This window comes from Schistocerca americana, chromosome 2 (assembly GCF_021461395.2).
Source record: "Schistocerca americana isolate TAMUIC-IGC-003095 chromosome 2, iqSchAmer2.1, whole genome shotgun sequence".
In the NCBI taxonomy this organism is placed as follows: Eukaryota; Metazoa; Arthropoda; class Insecta; order Orthoptera; family Acrididae; genus Schistocerca; species Schistocerca americana.
Genome location: NC_060120.1, coordinates 748,795,017 through 748,817,467, shown reverse-complemented (window position 1 = coordinate 748,817,467; position 22,451 = coordinate 748,795,017). Strand labels below are relative to the sequence as shown.

The 22,451-nt window shown below is 37.5% G+C and overlaps 1 protein-coding gene across 1 annotated transcript in view; it reads left to right on the top strand.

The window, feature by feature from the left end:
• Positions 1 to 19,131, top strand: part of LOC124594399 — a 61,174-nt gene extending 42,043 nt beyond the window's left edge. The window contains exons 7-9 of the mRNA XM_047132768.1: positions 2,089 to 2,227; positions 2,702 to 2,813; positions 15,143 to 19,131. Of these exons, the coding sequence (XP_046988724.1) occupies positions 2,089 to 2,227; positions 2,702 to 2,813; positions 15,143 to 18,352 (3,461 nt within the window). The 3' untranslated portion in view covers positions 18,353 to 19,131. The remainder of the gene's footprint in view (positions 1 to 2,088; positions 2,228 to 2,701; positions 2,814 to 15,142) is intronic.
• Positions 19,132 to 22,451: the final 3,320 nt, after the last annotated feature.

Sequence of the window (22,451 nt, the reverse complement as noted above, 5' to 3'; positions counted from 1 at the left end):
AGCCCCATTCCATATTCATCTACTATGTTTCCTTCTCTTCCTTTTTCTACTGTCGAGTTCCAGTCACCCACGACTATTGAATTTTTGTCTCCCTTCACAATCTGAATAATTTCTTTTATCTCATCATACATTTCATCAGTCTCTTCATCATCTGCAGAGCTAGTTGGCATGTAAACTTGTACTACTGTGGTAGGTGGGGGCTTTGGGTCTACCTTGGCCACCATTATGAATTCACTGTGTTGCTTGTAGTAGCTTACCCACACTCCTATTTTTTTATTCATTATTAAACCTACTCCAGCATTACCCCTATTTGATTTTGTATTTATAACCCTTTAATCTATCCATTTCCCTTTTTATATTTTCTAACCTACCATTCCGATTAAGGGATCTGACATTCCACAATCCAATCCGTGGAATGCCAGTTTTCTTTCTGCTGATAACGATGTCCTCCTGAGTAGTCTCTGCCCGGAAGTCTGAATGGGGGACTATTTTATATCTGAAATATTTTACCCAAGGGGACGCCATCATCATTTAACCACACAGTAAAGCTGCATGCCCTCAGAAAAAATTATGGCTGTAGTTTCCCCTTGCTTTCCGCTTTTCGCAGTACCAGCACAGGAGGGCCTTTTTGGTTAGTGTTACAAGGTCAGATCAGTCAATCATACAGACTGTTGCCCCTGCAACTACTGAAAAGGCTGCTGCCCCTTTTCAGGAACCACGTGTTTGTCTGGCCTGTCAACAGATAACCCTCCATTGTGGTTGTACCTACGATACGACTATCTGTATCACTGAGGCATGCAAGCCTTCCCACCAACGGCAAGGTCCATGGTTCTGTTATAGTGTTAAAAACAATCTATCATTCCACTATAACATCAAAAATTGTTTTATTCTTTTATTCGTATAGTATTGTTATTGTTTACTCTCAACCTTAGCATATGAGGTGTGATCAGGAAGTAAGTGAAATTTTGTTTTTCTTAAAGAATCATTACTTATCAATATCAACTTTGTCCACTTCAAAGTAGTCCCCTGCAAATATAATCACTTGCATAAGCACTTTTTCCAATCTTGGAAGCTCTGGAACTCACTTTTTGATATGGTGTTCAGCTCCTTCAGTTATTATATCCTTACCTCACCAGCGGTCGCAAAACAATGTCTTTTCATGGTTCTCTTCAGCCTCAGGAATAGAAAGTAGTCACAGGGGACCATGTCCGATGAATATGGTGGCTGAGGCAACATAACAGTTTTGTTTTTTGTTGAAAAATCATGAAAAGGCATTGAGGTCTGAGAGGGAGCATTATTGTGATGAAATTTCCACAAGTGGTTTTACCACAATTCTAGTTGTTTTCTACGGATTGCTTTCTGAAAACAGCGTGTAACTTCCAGGTAGTATTCCTCATGGACCATACGACTATAAGGCAGGAACTCATGATGCACTATCCCACTGTAATCGAAGAAAACAGTGAGAAGAACCTTCGCATGTGGTTGAACTTGTTGAATTTGTTTTTCGGTCTTGACTCTTCAGGCAGTTTTCATTGGGATGATTGGGCCTTGCTTTCAGTGTTATACCCGTATACCCAAGTTTTGTCACCTGTCATACTCTACTTTAGAAGTACTGGATTGTTGTCAATTTCATCCAACAATTCCGAAGTGATGTCTACATGTCGTCGTTTTTGGTTGGAATTCAACAGTTTTGCAACAAACTTTGCTGATACATGTTTCATGACCAAAAAATCTGAAAAAATTCCTTAGCATGATCCTAAGATATGCTGACATCATCAGCAACCTCTCTGATAATTATTCAGTAATTTTCCAGAACCATTTCCTTTACTTCTTCCACATTATCATCAGTGATTGATGTGCTAGGATGCCCAGGGCAGTTGTCATCTTTAACATCTTCTCAACCCCCTTTGGAATGTTTATACTGCTCATAGACTCTTGTATAAATCCCATGAAATTAACGAGTCTCAGTTACTTTTTGATCACACCTCGTACGTCAATATCTATATTTTATGCAGTGTAAATTCTAGGATAATCTGTATTAATATACTTATAATCATACTTGATTAGTTCTTTCTTTTTTACTTTCAGATGATTCATTCAGATGTACCATATGTCCTTTCATAACAAATCTCGAGAACGCTTTAGAAGAACACCTTGAGAACCATGCTTCCCAAAGTGTGAATGATCTCAAATGTACAATGTGTTCATACTCTGTTGTTGACAAAAGGTATAATTTAAATTACATTGTGTTTTGAAATGGCAAAGTAATAATAAAAATTTCTTGATAACTGTTTATGTATTTAATGATGTACTGTTAAGAGCTACGTACCACAGAAACTAACCCTTTCACTCATTTTTCTAAAAGAAGTAATTGTACCTGGAATTAAAAGAAACTGAAGTATTTTATTATTTCATGCTTTGAGTGGTCTAATAAAATATCATGTTTCAATGGGACCATGTGTGATAGCAACTCCAGGATTTCTTTAGGAATTCACAAAAATTGAGATTATCAGAGCTCTAAAAGCTTGATGTTCAATTTCAAAATTAAAGTTGTTGGTAACTACTTGGAAATTACGTCTGCATGTCAACATCCCAGTTTTGATATTTCTCTTCTTAAAAGGCTTTCCATTGTAATTTTTTATTTTCAAAAATTTAATGTAAAAAAAGGACCAGACTGAAACTATGATGATGATTTTTGCAGTGAGTTATCAGAACATATGAAGCTACATGGTGTTGTGGATGCAGAGCCAGGTGATGACAATTATCATCTTGATATGTCTGTGGACAAAAACTCGGAGGAAGAAGAGAATGAGGTAAATACCCATTATTGAAACATGAGTCTGTTCTGGTACTGTGCACTGTTTTCTCTTCAATTCTGAGAGAGAGAGAGAGAGAGAGAGAGAGAGAGAGAGAGAGAGAGACATGACAGTCAGTTATTGTAACTTCTGTAACTCTTAAATACATTTGTGTCCTGTATTGCCTTTAAAAACTTCCACATCATGTAAATACTATTGACGCATTAGGTGACTGCTGGTATTGTCATACTTTTAACGTTTTTCATTGTGATTACATTACATTGCCTACATGATAAACTAAAGGTTTTTTTAATCAGAGATTTACAACTTAAAAAGCAAACTGAAATTGTTTAAATGATTAATTTGCATAAGCAGTATCATTTCATAGCAATACTTATCTCAGTATTAAGCGAGCAGAGAACCGTGTTGCTACTTTCACGGGAGCAGTAAACACTGTGCTTTTGCTTTGTTGGAAAGACTCCACTTCTTTCATTCACCTTATCTAATATGTGCTTAATATCAGATGGTGTTAATTCGGGACACCACAGATAATTGCCAGAGTGCCTGACATTACAGTGCAACACTATGTCTGTAACCCTAGTTTTAAGTAAACTTATTCATTCCACATCATTTGATAAAAAAAAGTTGTTCAAATGATCTATAGACCATGCAACTAACTAATTAAATAAGGTTCACTGTAGAATTCATCTTATGAACCTGTCACACTATGCACAGGACAGTCCGTGTAGAATGCTCGCAGCTGGAACTATTCTGCTGTCTTCCACATCCCCTTACTATGCCTCTATGGAACAAACAGTTTAATCTAACGTAATTTAACAAAATTAATTCAAATGTGATGAGTTTTGTGTAGATCATCACTGTTCTAAATAGGGGAGATAAATACATAAATACTTCAGTCTGTGGCAACCAACATGACAAGTACTATATGACTGGGTTTTGAGATGATACATTTGTGGGTGTGAAACCTCTAGAGCAGGCCTGGCCAAACAGAGCTGTCACCTTGTCAGATGCCTGGCACTTTTCTGATACTACTGCTTCCATGAAATTAGATTTGTGTTCTGCAAGAGGAATACTATGGCAGCTGTGCTTTGTCCAAAAAGTATAAAATGGAGAAGCCACGGTGTTCTGTGCTGAATGGGAATTGCTCTACTTTTCATATCATTTAAAGTCCTTGCAAAATGTGTAATATGCCATCACATTATTGTGAGCTGAATAACACTTACTGGAACATCATTACAACGCGAGCCACACAGATGATAAGAGGCACTTGTCTTGTGCCGAACAACAGTGTATGCTGGCTCAACTGAAGGTGGCCATTAGGGAAAAAACTAAGTTCAGGGTAAGTAGAGTGGTGACAAATTCTTTTACGGTCAGCATCACCAGTTATTTGAAATCATTAGGTGTCTTAATGCAAGGGGAGAATCATTTGGAAACAGGTATGATGGACGAGATTGATGCTGTCGAAAGAAAAATGATGCTATGAAAAAATCAGCTTCAAGATCATGACGTGCGACATTTCCTGTAACTCAAGGCAGTCATTTATGGACCAGACATGACTGACTACATTTCAGTAACTGAAACATTTCATCACAAGTTCTGAAAAAGATTACAAGACTCTGCACAGCTGAAGACTTGTTTAGATTTATTTGTCAGGTCATTCTCAGTTTTTTCTGCTGATGTACCTCATTACTTCAAACTTGAGCTGATACACCTACAGTGTGGCATCCAGCTCAATGATGTGTTTTTCCACTACAGAAAGATACAAGACTTTTATGAAATGTTATTCCAAGAGCAATATCCTCGACTGCTGAAGTTGTTTCAATCTTTGGTTCAACAAATGTGAGTGACCGTTTTCTTTTGTGTTATGAAATTGACAAATTTCAGTCATTGTTCAGGTTTAACAGATTTTAATTTGCATAACACCATCTGTTTGCCTGTATCACAAGCCATATTTACGGATATATTGTGTATTCTAAAATTAAAATGTGTATAAATTTATAAACATCAAAACTTAATGTTAAATATCTATTTGTAAAGCTTTTTGTGTTCTGTTCACTGTATATAATGTAATTATTTAATCTACTAGTAAAATTATTGCTTTGGCAGAAAAACAAAAAGTTGAAAATAAACACATGTAAAAAATTCCTGCTTATAAAAGCATGCTGCAATATTTGCCTTTTGGAAGTGGTTGCTCTGTATTGGAAACACATTTTCCTGAGTACATTTTCCTGAGTTTGTCATGTGTGCAGCTTTCAGCATATAACTGTCTCATTCACTCACTGGCTCGGAATAGTGCAGTGCTGGGGGAAGCTGGAGTACCAAGCAGACTCGTCTGCACTCATGGAGCACAAATGTGCTCCAGGAGCGCAAATCCTGATCAGGCATGCTCTAGAGTAACTGCCACAGAGTAACTGTCCCATATCAGTTATATTAAACTCGGGTAGTGATGCAGGACTGCAGCTCTTTCTGGGTGTAAGATTGATTGTAAAGATTCTACTGTGGAAATTCCCAGTCGTTTCGATTCATGTGGACTATGAGCAAGCACAGAGACAAACACAACAACCTAAAGATTCCAAGGGGGTCCTCACTGAGAACTCCACTCAAAACTGTGACTTCATATAAGGAATTACCATATGTATACAGAAAAGAAGGAAATGCTTCAGATAAAGTTTACTATACAGATTTCACATACCAGGTAGGGAAAGCATATGATGCAGTAAAAAGTCGAAGGCTTAATTTGATTGAGCTTTGAGAAAAAGAAGAAGAAAGTGTAAAAGATCCCAGCCTCAGTGTGTAAATAAGGATGTGATCCTGGGGCAGCAGTTGCAAATACCACTTAAACAAGTGATGTACATTTGTCTTTTCCTACATCTGCAACACTGACCAGACTATTTTTATACTTTGGGTATTGCAAAACCACTGCCATCGTATACTTATGAACATAAAAATACACACATATAGTATATTAGGAAGATGAAAGCATCTGCAGTCAAATATGAAAGCATCTGCAGCCATCCAATCATCACATGTTTATAGGTCAACAAGTGAATAATGCTGTGGGGTCGCAAGTAGTCCAGTGAAGCTCATTGGTTAAAAAAAAAAAAAAAAAAAAAAAAAAAAAAAAAAAAAAAAAAAAAAAAAAAAAATAGCACCATTACTTGTAGACACATTGGACAGTCCATGGTATCTGGGCCATATCCAGACACAATAGCTCCCAACCCAATCTGTCACATCTCTGCATTGACCCATGTCACTGTGCTGATTACTTGCAACTGTCTGGCACTTACACACCAATTCACTGTCATGACTTACATCAGTGTCTGAGAGTCACCTGGCCATCTGGTACCAGTTACATGCATCTACTGTATTCCAAAAGCAGTGACAAATATTTCATCTGATGAGCTTATATCGGCATAGGTGAGTGCTGAGCATTAAATTGTGTTTATAATTGCTAAATATTCTTCCTCTGTTTATGTCACAAAATTAACATTATTCCTGGTATTATATCTGTTGGCATTATTTGCCTCTGTTTCACTGTAAAGGTAGTCTGACCTGTGATACAATGAAGATGAATGAACTGGTAAGAAACTGAATTTGGACAATGTTAAGTATCATATATGAAAAATATTGTAAATGAAGCTATTGCAATAACATATACTACTTCTCATTCTAACATATACTACTTCTCATTCAAAATGGAAGGAAAGTAGAAAAAGTATAAGAAGACTATGGAAAGAAAGGTCTCTTAAAGAGAAAAGAATGGCCTGAATGTAGTGAATTGCATGGGAGATCCACAGTCATTATGTAATCATGAGGAAAAAAGTTTGACTACCAAAACTTTGTCTATCTGAGAAGTAGATATTTTTTTGTTTTGCAATTCCATGTACAAATATTTTGTTGGAACATAATATTTTGTCTTCCTTATAACTTCTTTATCTGTCACTTTTCATTTATTACTATATTGTTCAAATCTGATATTAGTTTCTGTTTATGGACATTTTAGGCATTTGAATGACATCTGTTAGTGTATGTCATCCATTTTGTTGTGGGGAAAAAATGAAAGAATCATGTCTGTACATATTAACTACCTTGGGATTTACATGAAGTGATATTAATAAATCATAAAAATTCTACATCAAGAATGGCACACACAGTTTTAACTAAACTGCTTTGAAAATGAGTCCTTTCCTGAAAACTTATTTTTAGTAACAGACTGACCAATCTATTATTTTCTCACCAGTTGTGAAGTAGATGGAGGGTTGTACACACCTTCAGAAACACAATATATGAGGGCATGCTGAAAAGTAATGCCTCCAAATTTTATGTGAAAGCTCTTAAAGCTTTTTTAAATAAAACATTATTAACATTCTACATCTTTATTCTTCATGTCTACCTATTTATTTCTTAACATAGCACCCTAGTGATGAACACGTTTTCCTAATGAGTCACCAGTCTGTTGATATAATGTCTGTAAAATGTTTGATTTTGTTGACGGAACCATATTGCCACCTCTGCTTGTACCACTTCATCAGTATCAAAATTATGTCCCTGAAGATGCTCTTTTAAATTTCTCAATTGATGCTCTCTTGTATTTGGTGTCACAATGGTGAACCCAGGTTTTATCACCTAACACAATGTTGTTAAGGAATCCATCCCCCTCACACTCAAAATGCGAAAGAAATTGTTGACATATGTGCTTATCATCTCTGTTTTGTGTCAGTAGTGAGCATTTGAGGCGCCCAGCATACATACAGTTTTCTGTAACAGTTCTGTAGTGATGGTCTGTACATGCTCTAGCAACATGCCCCTCTTACCTAAGAGCTGTGTGTGCATTATACAGTGATTTTGTCTGAGTCCATCAACTCAATTCCTATGAGTCTTGTCAGTTGCTGTACACAGTTGTCCACTCTGAGCTCTGTCACACCTGATGAGTTTAGCACGAGGCATTTCCTTCATTAAGAGCATTCAGAACCCAGCATTGCACATTACTGATGTCATTACAATCATCACTATACACAGCTTTTGTTCTTTGATGGATTTCAATTGGAGGCATGTTTTCTGTGGTGAGAAACTTGATTACAGTACACTGTTTGTTGACTGACATAGTTAAGTTTCACACTGCCAAGTTATACACTACATTGCAGTGCCCTCTGGTGGAAGAGGGTTGCAATATGCAAAGTCAGCCAAGTAATATGCATGACATGTAATACCTCAACCGACATTGAGAACAGAATAAAAAATTCAGAGGCATTACTTTTCAGCACGCCCCCGCAGTAATAATTATGTCTACAGTTTGATGTAAGTGTTCAAAGTTCCAGTATAAGAAACTAACTTGTGAGTTAAGAAATACAATTGACAGGCTTTGGTTCATTGACAGGATGCTGAGAGTGACAGTTCTAATGCAAAATGTTTATATGGCTCACCCTGAAATAAGGCTCTAGTGTATGGCAGATAACTGATATGTACATAGTATAACTGAATAAGTGATAATTTGGTCAGATTAAGTGCAGAACTATCAAAATTGACAGATGCAAAGACAAAATGACAAATTACCTCATGAGAAGTAAATTACCAAATTTCTGGTACAGTTTTGACTGAATAATTTATGAGTGTTATGGGACACATTACATTTTACTCACATGGGGGCTGTTGAGATACATTTGTTGCAGTATATTATGAGGCATATAAACAACCATTCTTCCAATAATCTCCAGTACTTGCACAGCAAAAACTCCTCTACACAGTCACTAAGGTCTAATGCAAAGAAAACTGGCAGTGAGATGAATGTGACATAAAGGGAAATTTGCTTTGAAAGCTGAAAATTCAATAGCCAGGCAATTAAGATACACTTCATGTTCAGGTAAAATTGTATTTTTGAATATTTCTTTTTAAGTTGATGTAACTATTGTAGTAAAACAGTGAAATGTGCATTAAATATAATTGATAATGAGATGATAAAAAACGAAAACCATTTCAATTGATGAAACCATTCAGTTTTTAAATAAATTTGTGGACAACAGGGGGAAGTAAATACAGAATGGAGCTCATACAAAGAAAAATTTTCTGGGAATAGGGCTAATAACAAACAGTTCCAGAGAAAATATATGTTTGATCTTAAACAAAGGAAAAATGTACAAGGGTCAGATCATAATTAAGAAATATAAAAAGGCAGAAGAGAAACTATTATTGGAATTTTAAATCATCTGCTTCTCTATTTCTGCTTACCAATATAAGTTTACCAAATAGAAGTCTCTCCACATTTTCATCTTCATTCTTTTTGTTATTATCCATTCATTTTGTCACTGCTACAATGCAAGGTCTTATTCTGATGGAGGCAAGTTCGAATTCTCCTGTGGGCACACTGATTTAGTTTCCTGTGATTTCCATAAATCCCCTCTTTGGAATCAGTCTATCCAGTTGAGCTAACAGTCCATCTCTAATGGTTTCATTGTTGACAGAGTGTTAAACCCTAGCTTGCTTTCTTCTGCTTCTTTTGCTAGCAGAATTTAGTTAAAACATTATTTTATACTTCCTGATGTGATTCTAGCCATGTTGTATCTCTTTGTGCTGCTTAACATACATTAATGAGTTAACTTCAGGCTTCAGTTTTTTTTTCCTTTTTGTCTTCTTACTAATTGATGTGGCCCATCATGAAGTCCTCTCTTATGCCAACCTTTTCATCTCAGAGTTGCACTTGCACCGTACAAGTTATTTGTTGGATGTATTCTAATTTCTGTTTTCTACAGTTTTTACTGTCTACAACTCACTCTTATACTATGGAAGTTGTTTCCTCATATCTTAACACATGCCTGTCATTCTGTCCATTCTTCTTGTCAATTTTTTTTCTTATGTTCCTTTCTGCACCAATTCTGTGGGGAAACTTCTTCATTTCTTACCTTATCAGTCAACTTAATTTTCAAGACTTTTCTACAGTACCACATCTCCAACACTTCAGTTCTCTTCTTTTCCTGTTTACCCGTAGGCCTTAATTCACTACTGTGCAATGTTTTGCTTCAGATGTAAAGTCTCAAAAATTTATTCCTCAGATTAAGGCCAGGAATTCCCTCTTTCCCTGTGTTAACCTACTATTTATGTCATCTTTTCTTCATCTGTCATGAGCTATTTTGTTTCCAATGTAGCAGAAGTCCTTTACTTAATTACCCAAGGTTCTCACTAACCTTGTTTCTGCAACTCCTCAACCCTTTTGTCCTCCTTCGATCACTCTACATCCAAATTCTGTACTTATTACACAGTTCATTCCATTCAATGCATCCTGTAATTCTTTTTCACTTTCACTGAGAATAGCAATGTCATCAGCAAATATTATCATTGATATTCTTTCACTGTGAATTTTAATCCCATTCTTTGATATTTCTTTTATTTCCATCATTGCTCCTTCAATATGTAAGTCAACAGTAGGAGCAAACAACTGCATCCATTTCTTACACCTTGTTTAATCCAAGCACTTCATTCTTGTTCTTCCATTCCTATTGTTACCTCTAGGTTCATGTCCATATGTTAGTATCTGTCTTTCCTTATAGCTTACTTCTATTTTTCTCAGAATTTTGAACATATTGCTTGATTTTACGTTGTTGAATTCTTCTTCCAGGTGACAAATGCCAAGTATCTGTGTTAATTTTTTAAAAGTCTTGCTTCCATCATCAGTAGGAATATCATAATTGCCTCTCTAATGCCCTTACCTTTTCAAAAGACAAACCAATCATCTAACAGACACTCTGCTTTCTTTTCCATTCCTCTATATGCAACTTGAGTGCATGAGCCGTTAAACTGATTGTGCAATAGTTCTTACACTTATCTGCCCTTTGTATTTTCAGGATTGTGTGGATTATATTTTTCCAAAAGTCTGATGGTATATCTCCAAATGAATAGATTCTACACACCAACTTGAATGGTCACTTGGCTGCCACAAACCACAATGATTTCAGATTTTTCAAAGCTCTTTTAAACAATGACTAGATCTGGATTCCTGTTTTCCATATAGATTCCCATTTCTTCCTCAGCTGCATCATCTGACAAACCCTGCCCCTTGTAGAGGTCTTCAATGTACTCTTTCCACCTATGTAAACTCTTCTTTTTATTTAAAAGTGAAATTCCCATTGCAATACAAATAATGACACCCTTGCTTTTAATTTTTAAAATTTATTAAAGGTGTGTAACAATTTTTCATTCTGACAGCGTATTAATTATGGAAATATTAGCAGTTCCAGTTCACTGTAATGTATTCACCTATTTTGACAATATCCTGACAAATGATCAGGGTAGTAGGTATTGTATTCAAATGTTTTATGTTTTTTACGTTATTCTTTCTGACATGTTCCACACCCATGAGAATTATCACATTTTTGTGTCTATGGAACAAAAACTAAATCTGATCTAATCTTAATCTTTTCACCTAAGGTAGTTTGACCTTTCTATACACTGAATCAGCATTTCCAATAACATTTCATTTTTGATTTCTTTCTCTCCAGCTGTTTTGCCTTGGCTTCCCTGAACTTGATTTTATTTCATTCCTAAGAGACTTGTATTTCTGTATTTCTCAATTTCTCTGAACCTTTTGGTACTTCCTTCTTTTATCGTTCAGTTAAAGTATTTTGAAATTCTACGATTTGCCCAATATTCTGCACAATCTTTAAGTACTCCTATGATAATTAGATATTCTAGTCTGTCCTGTTAATTCTGTCTGAGACATTACAGTTTCACAAATTGTGACACATTCATGGGTTACAACCATGATCTAGGAAGTGTAGAATAAATTTATTTTATTTCTATCAGCGATTGCAAAACTTTTTGGTTCTTAGACTTCCAATTTTGGTCATGATCTTCATCTTCAGATTGATTTTAAAACATGTCCTAATACAAGGGGGGATAGCCAAAAAAATAAAAAAAATAATAGATTTACTTTTTAAAAGTTACTTATTTTCAAATTGTTTACAAAACAACCTTATTCTCTTCAAAATACTCTCTATTGCAACTAATATAGTTGTCCCACTGGTACTCCCACTGTTCAAAACGGATTTGTAGTCATCTTTAGAAATGGCTGACAGCTCTTCCCTTGTTTTTTTCCTTGACCTTTTCAGTGTTGTCAAATCGATGTCGTTTCATTCTGCTTTTCGTGTGAGGAAATAATAAAAAGTTGCACAGAGCAAGGTCAGGCAAGTAAGGCATGTGGGACAGCAAAACCATGCCATTTTTAGCCAAAAACCGTCTAACAGAGATGGCTGTGTGTGCAGGTGCATTGTTGTGGTGGAAGAACCAGTCACCTGTCTGCCCAAATCTTTCGTTCTAATTTGCTGAATGGAGCTCCAAGATAACCTTCTAATCTCTGACAGTTGATCAGTTGTCTGTCGTCAGCCTGTGAGCATAAGCTCTCGAATATTTTGAATATTTTTGTTGATTTGGCAGTTGATGGACATCCAGAATGAACATTATCATCAGTCGACATGTCACCACTTTTTAATCGAGCAAAGAACGTATATACACTCCTGGAAATGGAAAAAAGAACACATTGACACCGGTGTGTCAGACCCACCATACTTGCTCCGGACACTGCGAGAGGGCTGTACAAGCAATGATCACACGCACGGCACAGCGGACACACCAGGAACCGCGGTGTTGGCCGTCGAATGGCGCTAGCTGCGCAGCATTTGTGCACCGCCGCCGTCAGTGTCAGCCAGTTAGCTGTGGCATACGGAGCTCCATCGCAGTCTTTAACACTGGCAGCATGCCGCGACAGCGTGGACGTGAACCGTATGTGCAGTTGACGGACTTTGAGCGAGGGCGTATAGTGGGCATGCGGGAGGCCGGGTGGACGTACCGCCGAATTGCTCAACACGTGGGGCGTGAGGTCTCCACAGTACATCGATGTTGTCGCCAGTGGTCGGCGGAAGGTGCACGTGCCCGTCGACCTGGGACCGGACCGCAGCGACGCACGGATGCACGCCAAGACCGTAGGATCCTACGCAGTGCCGTAGGGGAACGCACGGCCACTTCCCAGCAAATTAGGGACACTGTTGCTCCTGGGGTATCGGCGAGGACCATTCGCAACCGTCTCCATGAAGCTGGGCTACGGTCCCGCACACCGTTAGGCCGTCTTCCGCTCACGCCCCAACATCGTGCAGCCCGCCTCCAGTGGTGTCGCGACAGGCGTGAATGGAGGGACGAATGGAGACGTGTCGTCTTCAGCGATGAGAGTCGCTTCTGCCTTGGTGCCAATGATGGTCGTATGCGTGTTTGGCGCCGTGCAGGTGAGCGCCACAATCAGGACTGCATACGACCGAGGCACACAGGGCCAACACCCGGCATCATGGTGTGGGGAGCGATCTCCTACACTGGCCGTACACCACTGGTGATCGTCGAGGGGACACTGAATAGTGCACGGTACATCCAAACCGTCATCGAACCCATCGTTCTACCATTCCTAGACCGGCAAGGGAACTTGCTGTTCCAACAGGACAATGCACGTCCGCATGTATCCCGTGCCACCCAACGTGCTCTAGAAGGTGTAAGTCAACTACCCTGGCCAGCAAGATCTCCGGATCTGTCCCCCATTGAGCATGTTTGGGACTGGATGAAGCGTCGTCTCACGCGGTTTGCACGTCCAGCACGAACGCTGGTCCAACTGAGGCGCCAGGTGGAAATGGCATGGCAAGCCATTCCACAGGACTACATCCAGCATCTCTACGATCGTCTCCATGGGAGAATAGCAGCCTGCATTGCTGCGAAAGGTGGATATACACTGTACTAGTGCCGACATTGTGCATGCTCTGTTGCCTGTGTCTATGTGCCTGTGGTTCTGTCAGTGTGATCGTGTGATGTATCTGACCCCAGGAATGTGTCAATAAAATTTCCCCTTCCTGGGACAATGAATTCACGGTGTTCTTATTTCAATTTCCAGGAGTGTACTTGAGTTTTACACATAGCGTCGTCTTGATAAGCTGTTTTCAACATTAAAACAGTTCAGCAGCGTTTTTACCAAGTAGAAAACAAAATTTCACAGCTGCACATTGTTCACTTAAACTTGCCATCATAAAAAATGAAACAAGAATAAAGCAGTGCTAGCAAAAATGGTCACTGCAGATGAACAGAAAAAGCCATGTCAACAACAAACGCAGCACTGAATTGGCAGCGAGTTGCACTATACATGCCTAGCGCCAGAAATACGTACTACACAAGCTCTGCCCACGCCAACGTTATTTCCATTTTCTGTGGGTATCCCCTCCTATAATGAAGCCATAGTGGCATTGTCAAAAATACATACAAAATTAGCTTAGCTTTGTTGCACATGTTTAAAAGATGGTGTAAACTAGGTGACAGTGCTGGCAGAGCCATACAGTGCTACAGTTCAAAGTAAACTGTTTATTTTGAAAAGTAGCGCTGTCAACAGAATGGCTTTGCCACCACTGTGGCCTAGTTTAAACCATATTTTAAATATGTGTGACAAAGCTAATCTGGTTTTGTGTGTATTTCTTGACATTTCCACTATGGCTTCATTATTAGGACGTAAAACAGATGGGAAGATGGTCATCACTGACCAGAATTGGTAGTCTAAGGTCTAGAAAGTATTGTGTTCATTGATGGAAATGAAAGTAAGTTATGTTATTGACACTATGTGCTTTATGTACAGTGTGTACAAATAGAGAGTGATTTTGAGGTGGAAGACACAGTTTTGCACTTCAAATGTGACTTTTGAAGCTCAGTACTCTTACTAAGAGTTTACAGAAACGAAATTTAAATAGGTACATTTTATTAGGGACCATAGGAAAAGATGATACAGTTTTACAAATGACAATAAACCGAAATAATTGGGTTGCTGATGCAGATATGGGAGACATCTGAGTTGATTCTAAGACAGCTTCAATATGTATCCATAATGATCTGTTGCATTCATATCATTTGTACAATTAATATTTGACCTTTTACTCAAATTGTGAATTTTTTTCCCTGAAATAATGGATTAATATTATATCCATTGTGGATTTAACTAATGTCAAATCTCATAGATAGATGATTTCTTTATAGTAACATATTTTTTTATGTTGATGATGTTCTGTGACTATGTTTTTCACGTTATTTCTTTGTATGTGATGTGCTTAGCTTTATGTAAATGTGAGGTTAATTTTTACATGGATTTTTTTTTATACTTGTAGTTCTATTTTCAGTGGCTGTCATACTGTGTTAATTTGTATTAATAGTAGACATTAATTTTCAGTGGTAATATTTCCATGTGTATTTAATGTTCAAATTTTTTGACAGAATTGTCTAGACAGATGGAATATGGTACACTTTCTGTGCTCATTTTGTTTCAGAGTTCACCGCAACAGACTGGCACAGATGGAAGTATGTGCAAACGCTACAGATGTGCAAATTGTCCATATCTCAGTAACAGCAAGAGCCAGTTTCTTTACCACAAGCAGTTTCACAGGCCACGTGGAGCACCTTTCAAATGTGGTATCTGTTCGTATAATGTTAGCAAACGCCACCTACTTCATCAGCATCTGCGTGTGCATGGCATTCTTATTCCACCCCAGAAAAGTCCCACCAAATCTGGAAAAGAGAGCCAGGATGAAAGTGCTGATGAACAAGTTCAAACATCAGTGTCTGGGGACATTAAGAGGCCAACATCAATGGTAGACCACCGACTAACATCTCTAGATACTAGTGGTTTATCACAGGTGCCATTAGTTTGGGTTTCTCGAGAGAGTAAATTTTTTAAAATGTACAAATGCCGATACTGCCCACATGTAAATTTTCGTAAAGCTAATATCCTGGAACATGAGAAAATGCATACTGACAGAACCAAAGATGTTAACAGTCATAATGATAGCGGAGGGAAAGCTCAGTCAAGCAATAATCTAGTTCAGCACCATTGTCCAGAATGTAATTACATTTGTAATAATGCTGGAGTACTATCATCACATGCTAAAGTTCATCAAGGATTCTATGGTCAGATTCATGCCCTGGTAGATCCTTCTAGAACAGATGAAGCGCAGCTTGAAGAGCTCTCTGCAATGGTGAATATTGAGAGTGATTGTACAGGTACTAAGCAACCTATAAATAATATTAAAAATGAACAAACAGGAAGTTCTGATTCAAATAAAGACATCTCATTAGCTGCTGATGGCACAGAAACTTCTAAAAAAGATGAAAATCCAAAATGTGACCCTTCAGTTTTGGAGGATTCTGTGTCTGTAAGTGACAGTACCAAGAGAAGTCTTTACTTTTGTCCTCGCTGTCCTGCAAGATTCTTGTGTGAAAAGGAATTGAAAATTCACCGTAGGTACCATATTTTCCATTTGTCACACGTATGTGAGTTTTGCTCCTACACTGCTAAGCAGCGACCCTACCTTCTTGCTCATATGAAAGTCCATACAGATGAATACCAGAAAAAAACAGACATGCTTCTTGAAATGTACGGATCGTGTCAGGAATATCCTCGGCCACAGATAGCTGTTGACAATTCTGAGGCTGCTAATGTCATGTGGGTAGTTATTGACAAGTCAGGAAAAAAGGACAGCAGAATGGATCCACGTGGAACTGACAAGCATTATACCTGTGATCGTTGTCCTGCGAAATTTCTTAAAAGTGATTCTTTACATTATCACTTATCAATGCATGGGGGCCAAGGACAGTACAAGTGTAAATACTGTGACTACACTGCTAAAACATTTGGTCACTTAATTAAACATGAAAATGTTCACCAAGATAGAATATTTCCTCTAGACTCTTCTCTTCTATCCACAACAAACAAAGTATCACCTGAGAGTGTTTCTGACAGCAAAACTTGTCCACAGTCTGATGCATCTGAACAAAAGACCATTTCACAAAAGGTTTCACCAGAAAGAAGTGGCATATTACAATCTGTCTCAAAAGAGCGTCCACAGCTGCATGTAGATCCACAGTTTGGAATTCTTATGCATGGAAATCCCGACTTCATTTATCCCACTTACTTAAAAAATGGTAGACTGAAAGAAAAACGTTATAAATGTCACAAATGTCCTTCAGCATTTGAGAAACGTGAGCAATACAGGACACACCTTTCACTTCATGGTGCGAAGCAGAGATACAGATGTGAAAAATGTGATTACTCTGTAAAGTACTATGCCAACTACATACAGCATATGCGTAAACACAAGGATAATGATGACGCCCAAGCAGCACGGTTGATTGAAAAAAAAAAGTCTGATCATGAGTTACTTGATATAAAAGAAGAAATTACAGAAACAGAAGCAGAAGCAGAAACAGAACTGGCATCAGTACCAGAGTCAGAAGTGGAACTACAATCACAGCAGCAGAAAGAACCAGAGCCAGTGCCAGAGCCAGAGTCGGAGTCAGAGCAAGTACCAGCACAAGTACCAGTACCAGAACCACCACAAGTACCAGAACCAGAATCAGAACTAGTAGCAGTACCACTACCAGTACCAGTACCAGTAGCAGAACAAGAGTCGGAACCAGTACCAGAACCAGAATCAGGACCAGTATCGATACCAGTACCAGAACCAGAATCAGGACCAGTAACGACACCAGTACCAGAACCAGAGCCAGTGACAGTAACAGAGCCTGAGGTGCAGTTTCAGCCAGAAGAGACTAGTAAACCAGCAGGAATTCGTGCCAGGAAGAGTATTGGATCTACTTCTAAACCTGGCCCAATTCAGATGACTGTAGCAGATCGGCAAATACTGTTATTGATGCAGATGAAACATGCGGAAAGTCTGAAAGCTTCGCAAGAGACTTTCAAGGAGCAGTTGCAGAAAAGCTACTGGTGCCCCCATTGCCCCTATTCGACTCCTCAACATGATGACCTAGAAATCCATATTAGGAAGCACACATCAGCATCTGGTATACAGTCAAATTACCTATGTGATTACTGTGATTATTCTGTGCCATCTGCTCATTTTTTACATGAACATCATAAGTTGCACTTTGCTCAGAAGAGGTTTGCAACAGAATGTTTCATGAAGAGTAGATGTATACAGATATGGAGACAAGAAACTGGTGAAACAGACAGTGTAGAAACTGGTAAAGACCAGCCCTCTGAGGACTGTGAAAGATCAGGAAAACATTTAGCATTTAAAGATAGGGGAACTTCTGTGGATATTCAGGACAGATTTGAACCAATTTTACAAGAGGAAAGTGCTTGTGTAAACCTGGACATAAATGCAGAGAAGAAAGTCACAATTGATTTAGATACTGGTGACCCAATTGACATGGAAGCCGATTACCAGGAAAGTGGTGATACAAATGATAGTTCTGCAGACAAAGAGAAATTTTTAGAGGAACTCGACTTAGAAACCAAAGAAGCTGAAATGGAAGAAGCTGAAATGGAAGAAGCTGAAATGGAAGAAGCTGAAATGGAAGAAGCTGAAATGGATACTGAGATACCTCATGAGTTGAGGTGTGTGATTAAGCAGGAACTACCAGACAGTGAATATGCTGAGGATGATAGTTCGAGCATTGTTGATGGTACAATAGAATCCACAGAGTACTTGAAAACTGTCGAAGATTTGTGTATTTCATGACATTAGTTTAAAAATAACAATTAGTCTAGACATTTGCAGAACAGGAAAAGACTGGCCAGATTTACAGATTTTACAAGTTAATTTGTGTATGTAATTAGCCGCTGTTTGCAGTGGTAACACCATTAATATGCCACTGAATAATGTAGTTTACAGAGAGTGAGTCTGTGAATTAGAAAAAGCCAAAGCAAAGATTTTAATATTTTCATAAGTGTATATATGTAGAGTTTTGTGCATAAGTTAAGTTAGTAAGACTTTTTTCCAGTTCAGAGGGATATACATCTCTCGTAAGTCCAAGGGACCATCTATTTGACCAACAAAGACTGTTTAGAAAGCACTGTAGCTTATTTTCCTTCATGTTATGAGCTGATTTTGCAGAACAATTCAGCAGTTTTCGTAGTTACCTCCTTTTGCATTGTTATGTGATGTGCTATTCTGCTCATGATTGTGTGCGTCAGAAATAAGCATTAATTGGCAGTTTTTGTCTTCCCTCTAAGAAGTATGAAGGACTATGTTATCATAAATAAATGACTTTACAATTGTGAGACTATATGTATGAATGTAAATGCTGTTATTAAAAAAAATACACACACAAAAATAATTTACACTCATCATAGAGTACAAAAAAACTGTAAACATGTTAAACAGAATCCTTCTTTCTTTGAGGGAAAAGAGAATTATTCACATTCTGACTGCTCTTTTTCTTTGCCTCTCATACTGTAATTTTCATAATACATGTGCAAATATTTGTTGTTTAAGTTTATAAGCTTCGTGAAGTTATTTCAAATGTTTTCTAGACTGGATATCTAGTCATATCCAAATTAGAATAATAATTTATAATAAATTATATTTTATGAATAATTTTAATTTGTACATTATTTAAATAATCACCCAACTCCTGTATCTGCTCCTCATTTGATTTTATGTCATGAATCAGTTTAAAAATTAGCTCATCTGAATGTAGTTACCATAGTGGCATGAAATATTGTAATTGGAGTAAATGAAATAAAAAAAAACACTTTATTTCATTCATGATGTACAAGGTAGGTAGAGCATTAATATCTTTACTGTATTTTTCATATGTGGTGCATGATTACCAACATTACAGCAAGTGGGTCCATCTCAACCAGTGTTCTGAGTAACATTTGTATTTTAGATTCCTTCACAAAGAAGAAGTTAATAGTTTCAAAAGCTAGAAATACATCTACTGGAATACTGGACTTTCACCTCCTGAAAGTAAAAACTGTCTGACCAGTCCATCTCCTTGTAATTTTACAGTTTCCTTAAGTGAGTTCTTTTTCAAATTGAATACAAATATGTTTGTAACACCAATGAGTGTGGTTACATGTAGTGGACATTCTGAAAGTTGCTTCCTTGTGGCTTTTGATTGATGTGGCTCGTATGTAGCTTTAAAAGCTTTAGATAGATTATCCATAATTAAAAGACTCATTTTACTCTGTGACATACAAGTGTGTTACGTTAATTTGTGGTTACTAGTGCGTATATCTGAATGAGTAAAAGAACATACCAAACATTTGAAGTGAACAATTTTGTAGTTGTGCCGAAATATTTAATTTTGGACTATGACTGACAACAAGGAGGAAATTGAAAAAAATAGGTGAACATTTTGTGCATCTATGAAATTATTTAAGCCAGATGAGTTCCTCAGCCGAAAAATCCTTATTTTCTTAGTCTGGAAGTATTTATTAAAAAATAGTAGTTAGCATATTAGATATATCACACTAAAACTGAATGACTCCAGTGATACAAAGATTCTTAAGTAATATTTTGTCAAGCTAATAAACTGTGACTTACCAAATTGGTACAGAGGTTAGCTGACTGGCTGAAAGTTGTGAAAATTGCAGTGCACAGTGGAAATAGTGGAAGTGAACTGTTGATCTTCATGATATTTTGCATTAACTGCACATACCAAACTGTCTGTGATTATAGGAGATTCACCTGATAGTGGTTCACCATGAATATGGGCCGATCCATCCTTGAATAACTTTCTCTGCTTATCCACTTTGCCCTCACTCATTGTATTCAGCCCATACACCTCAAACACCTGGTGGTGAATGTCCACTGCTGATATGTTCCTTACTGTCAAAACACTAAGTATAGGCTTTGTTTTACAGCTGCTGAGTTGTTTAGCTGCCCTAAATATTTTAACACTATTACAGCATTAAGTGACAAGATCAATGTAAACTGAGTTTTTTGTGTGTAAAAGGCATGCTGGAAGCTGGTGTGCATATGTGGTTCTACAGGTGTATGAAATTTACTCAACAGCAGCAAATAAGACATTATTTAGAAAATACCCTTTATAATAATGGATTTTTATTGTTTGCTGTACTATTATCACTCTAGGCATTTCCAACCATGTTTCTCATTATTCACTCAACTTAAATATCTTGACAGTTATAGTAGTCAGTCCTCTCTATTAAAAAAACTGAATTTATCCATTTTCCCAGTAAAAACCAGGAAAACATGAAAGGAACATAATTTTTCCTTAGGTCTTGGTGTCACAATTGGTAACACTATCTGTTAAGATTACATAGTTAAGAGATGTAAGAACTCGAACATGGAATGGTTTATACTACCAGAAGATGCATTTATAAAACACAAGCAACCCTGCAGCTGTTGAAAGGTAGTTTACATTTATTGCACTGTTATTGAAGAAGACTGAGCTATGTACTCTTCTAAAGCTTTTGTGTTTTTAATAAGATAAGGTAGACATTTACTGGTTGTTTATAGTATGGTTTTTGTGTTGAAATCTCCTGTTATTTCATTATTTTTGTTTAAAGATATGGTAAAATTTGACCATGAGTAAGAAGTGTGCCAATATTCTTGTAGGATAGTGAGTTATGGAGTATGTTGTGAACTGTGTAGCAAGTGGTTTCAGTGGTGTGATTGCAGTGGGAATCCAGTGGAGAACTCAGTGAGGCCCTCTCCTGGAGCCACGGAACATGTAGTAGGGATGTGCACCCTTCAGGCATAGTTATAGGATGCTAGAAAGAATCTAGAGAGGCTTCGGGGAGAGAAGGTGGAGAAGTGGGAACTGGCAGTTGGCAGTAAAACTGTTAGGAAGAGAACATGCTCTGATAGTTTCATGTTGATAGTAAGTTTAGCCAGCTGTCAGTTGTGGAAAGGAGCATCAAGTAGTTGTAGGAGCAGGTAATATGCAGCAGACCCCAAAGTTGTTAGGAAACTGATGTTAGACAGGAAAATTTAAGGTGTAGTGTAGGCCAACAATTGTGGGAGACGTTAAGGCATGTGTCCACTAGCAAGTAACTTCTGCAGGTAACTCCTGCAAGCATTTGCTGAGATACCATATTTACAATAGAACAAAATTTTTTTCAAGTTTAATTCTACATGTCACTTGGGCAAGTTAATTTCAGGAACTGGTTGCAAGTATTTGTGGAAGTGTTACCATGAGAGTAAAATAGTGAGATGGGCAAATGGAAGTTTACAGCAACGTGCTTAAAAACCAGAGCAGCTGCCTCCATTGTTGCATTATTATTATTATTGAAGAAAAAGTGTGACAGAAAACAAAAAGTTAGAAAAAAAAAATGTTTGGTAAAGAAATTGGTAGAGAGGTACAAATATTTAAATTGCCAAGAAATGCTGTTGACTAAACTAAAACTGGAAGACTTCATTCAGATTAAAAACTTTCTGAGAATGCCGTATGCAAGCTTCGAACATCTCGTCTACAGTAGAATAAAAAATTCAAAAACAGGATACACGGTATTTCACCACTAGATTACCTTTTAATTTCTCTTCAATTTTTGCAAACAGTATTTATTATTTTTATTACAAACATAATACATTTATGTTTATACAAACATTAAAAAATCAGCTAAATTTAGAGATGTCTGTACTGCCACTCTGCATCCTCTTCTGGTGAAACGAAGTAATGAGTAAATTCATTTCACACTCCCTTGGGTGATGGTGGCCAATTATATATGTTTAGGGGTTCCAGTGGTACATTTGTTTCGACATATCTGTTTTTGTGCCATTCTCCTCTTTGACACTGACATTTTCGTACTGGTACTGAACACACAAAACTCAAGCAAGTTTGAGAACAACTTCAAGCAACTGGCAACTT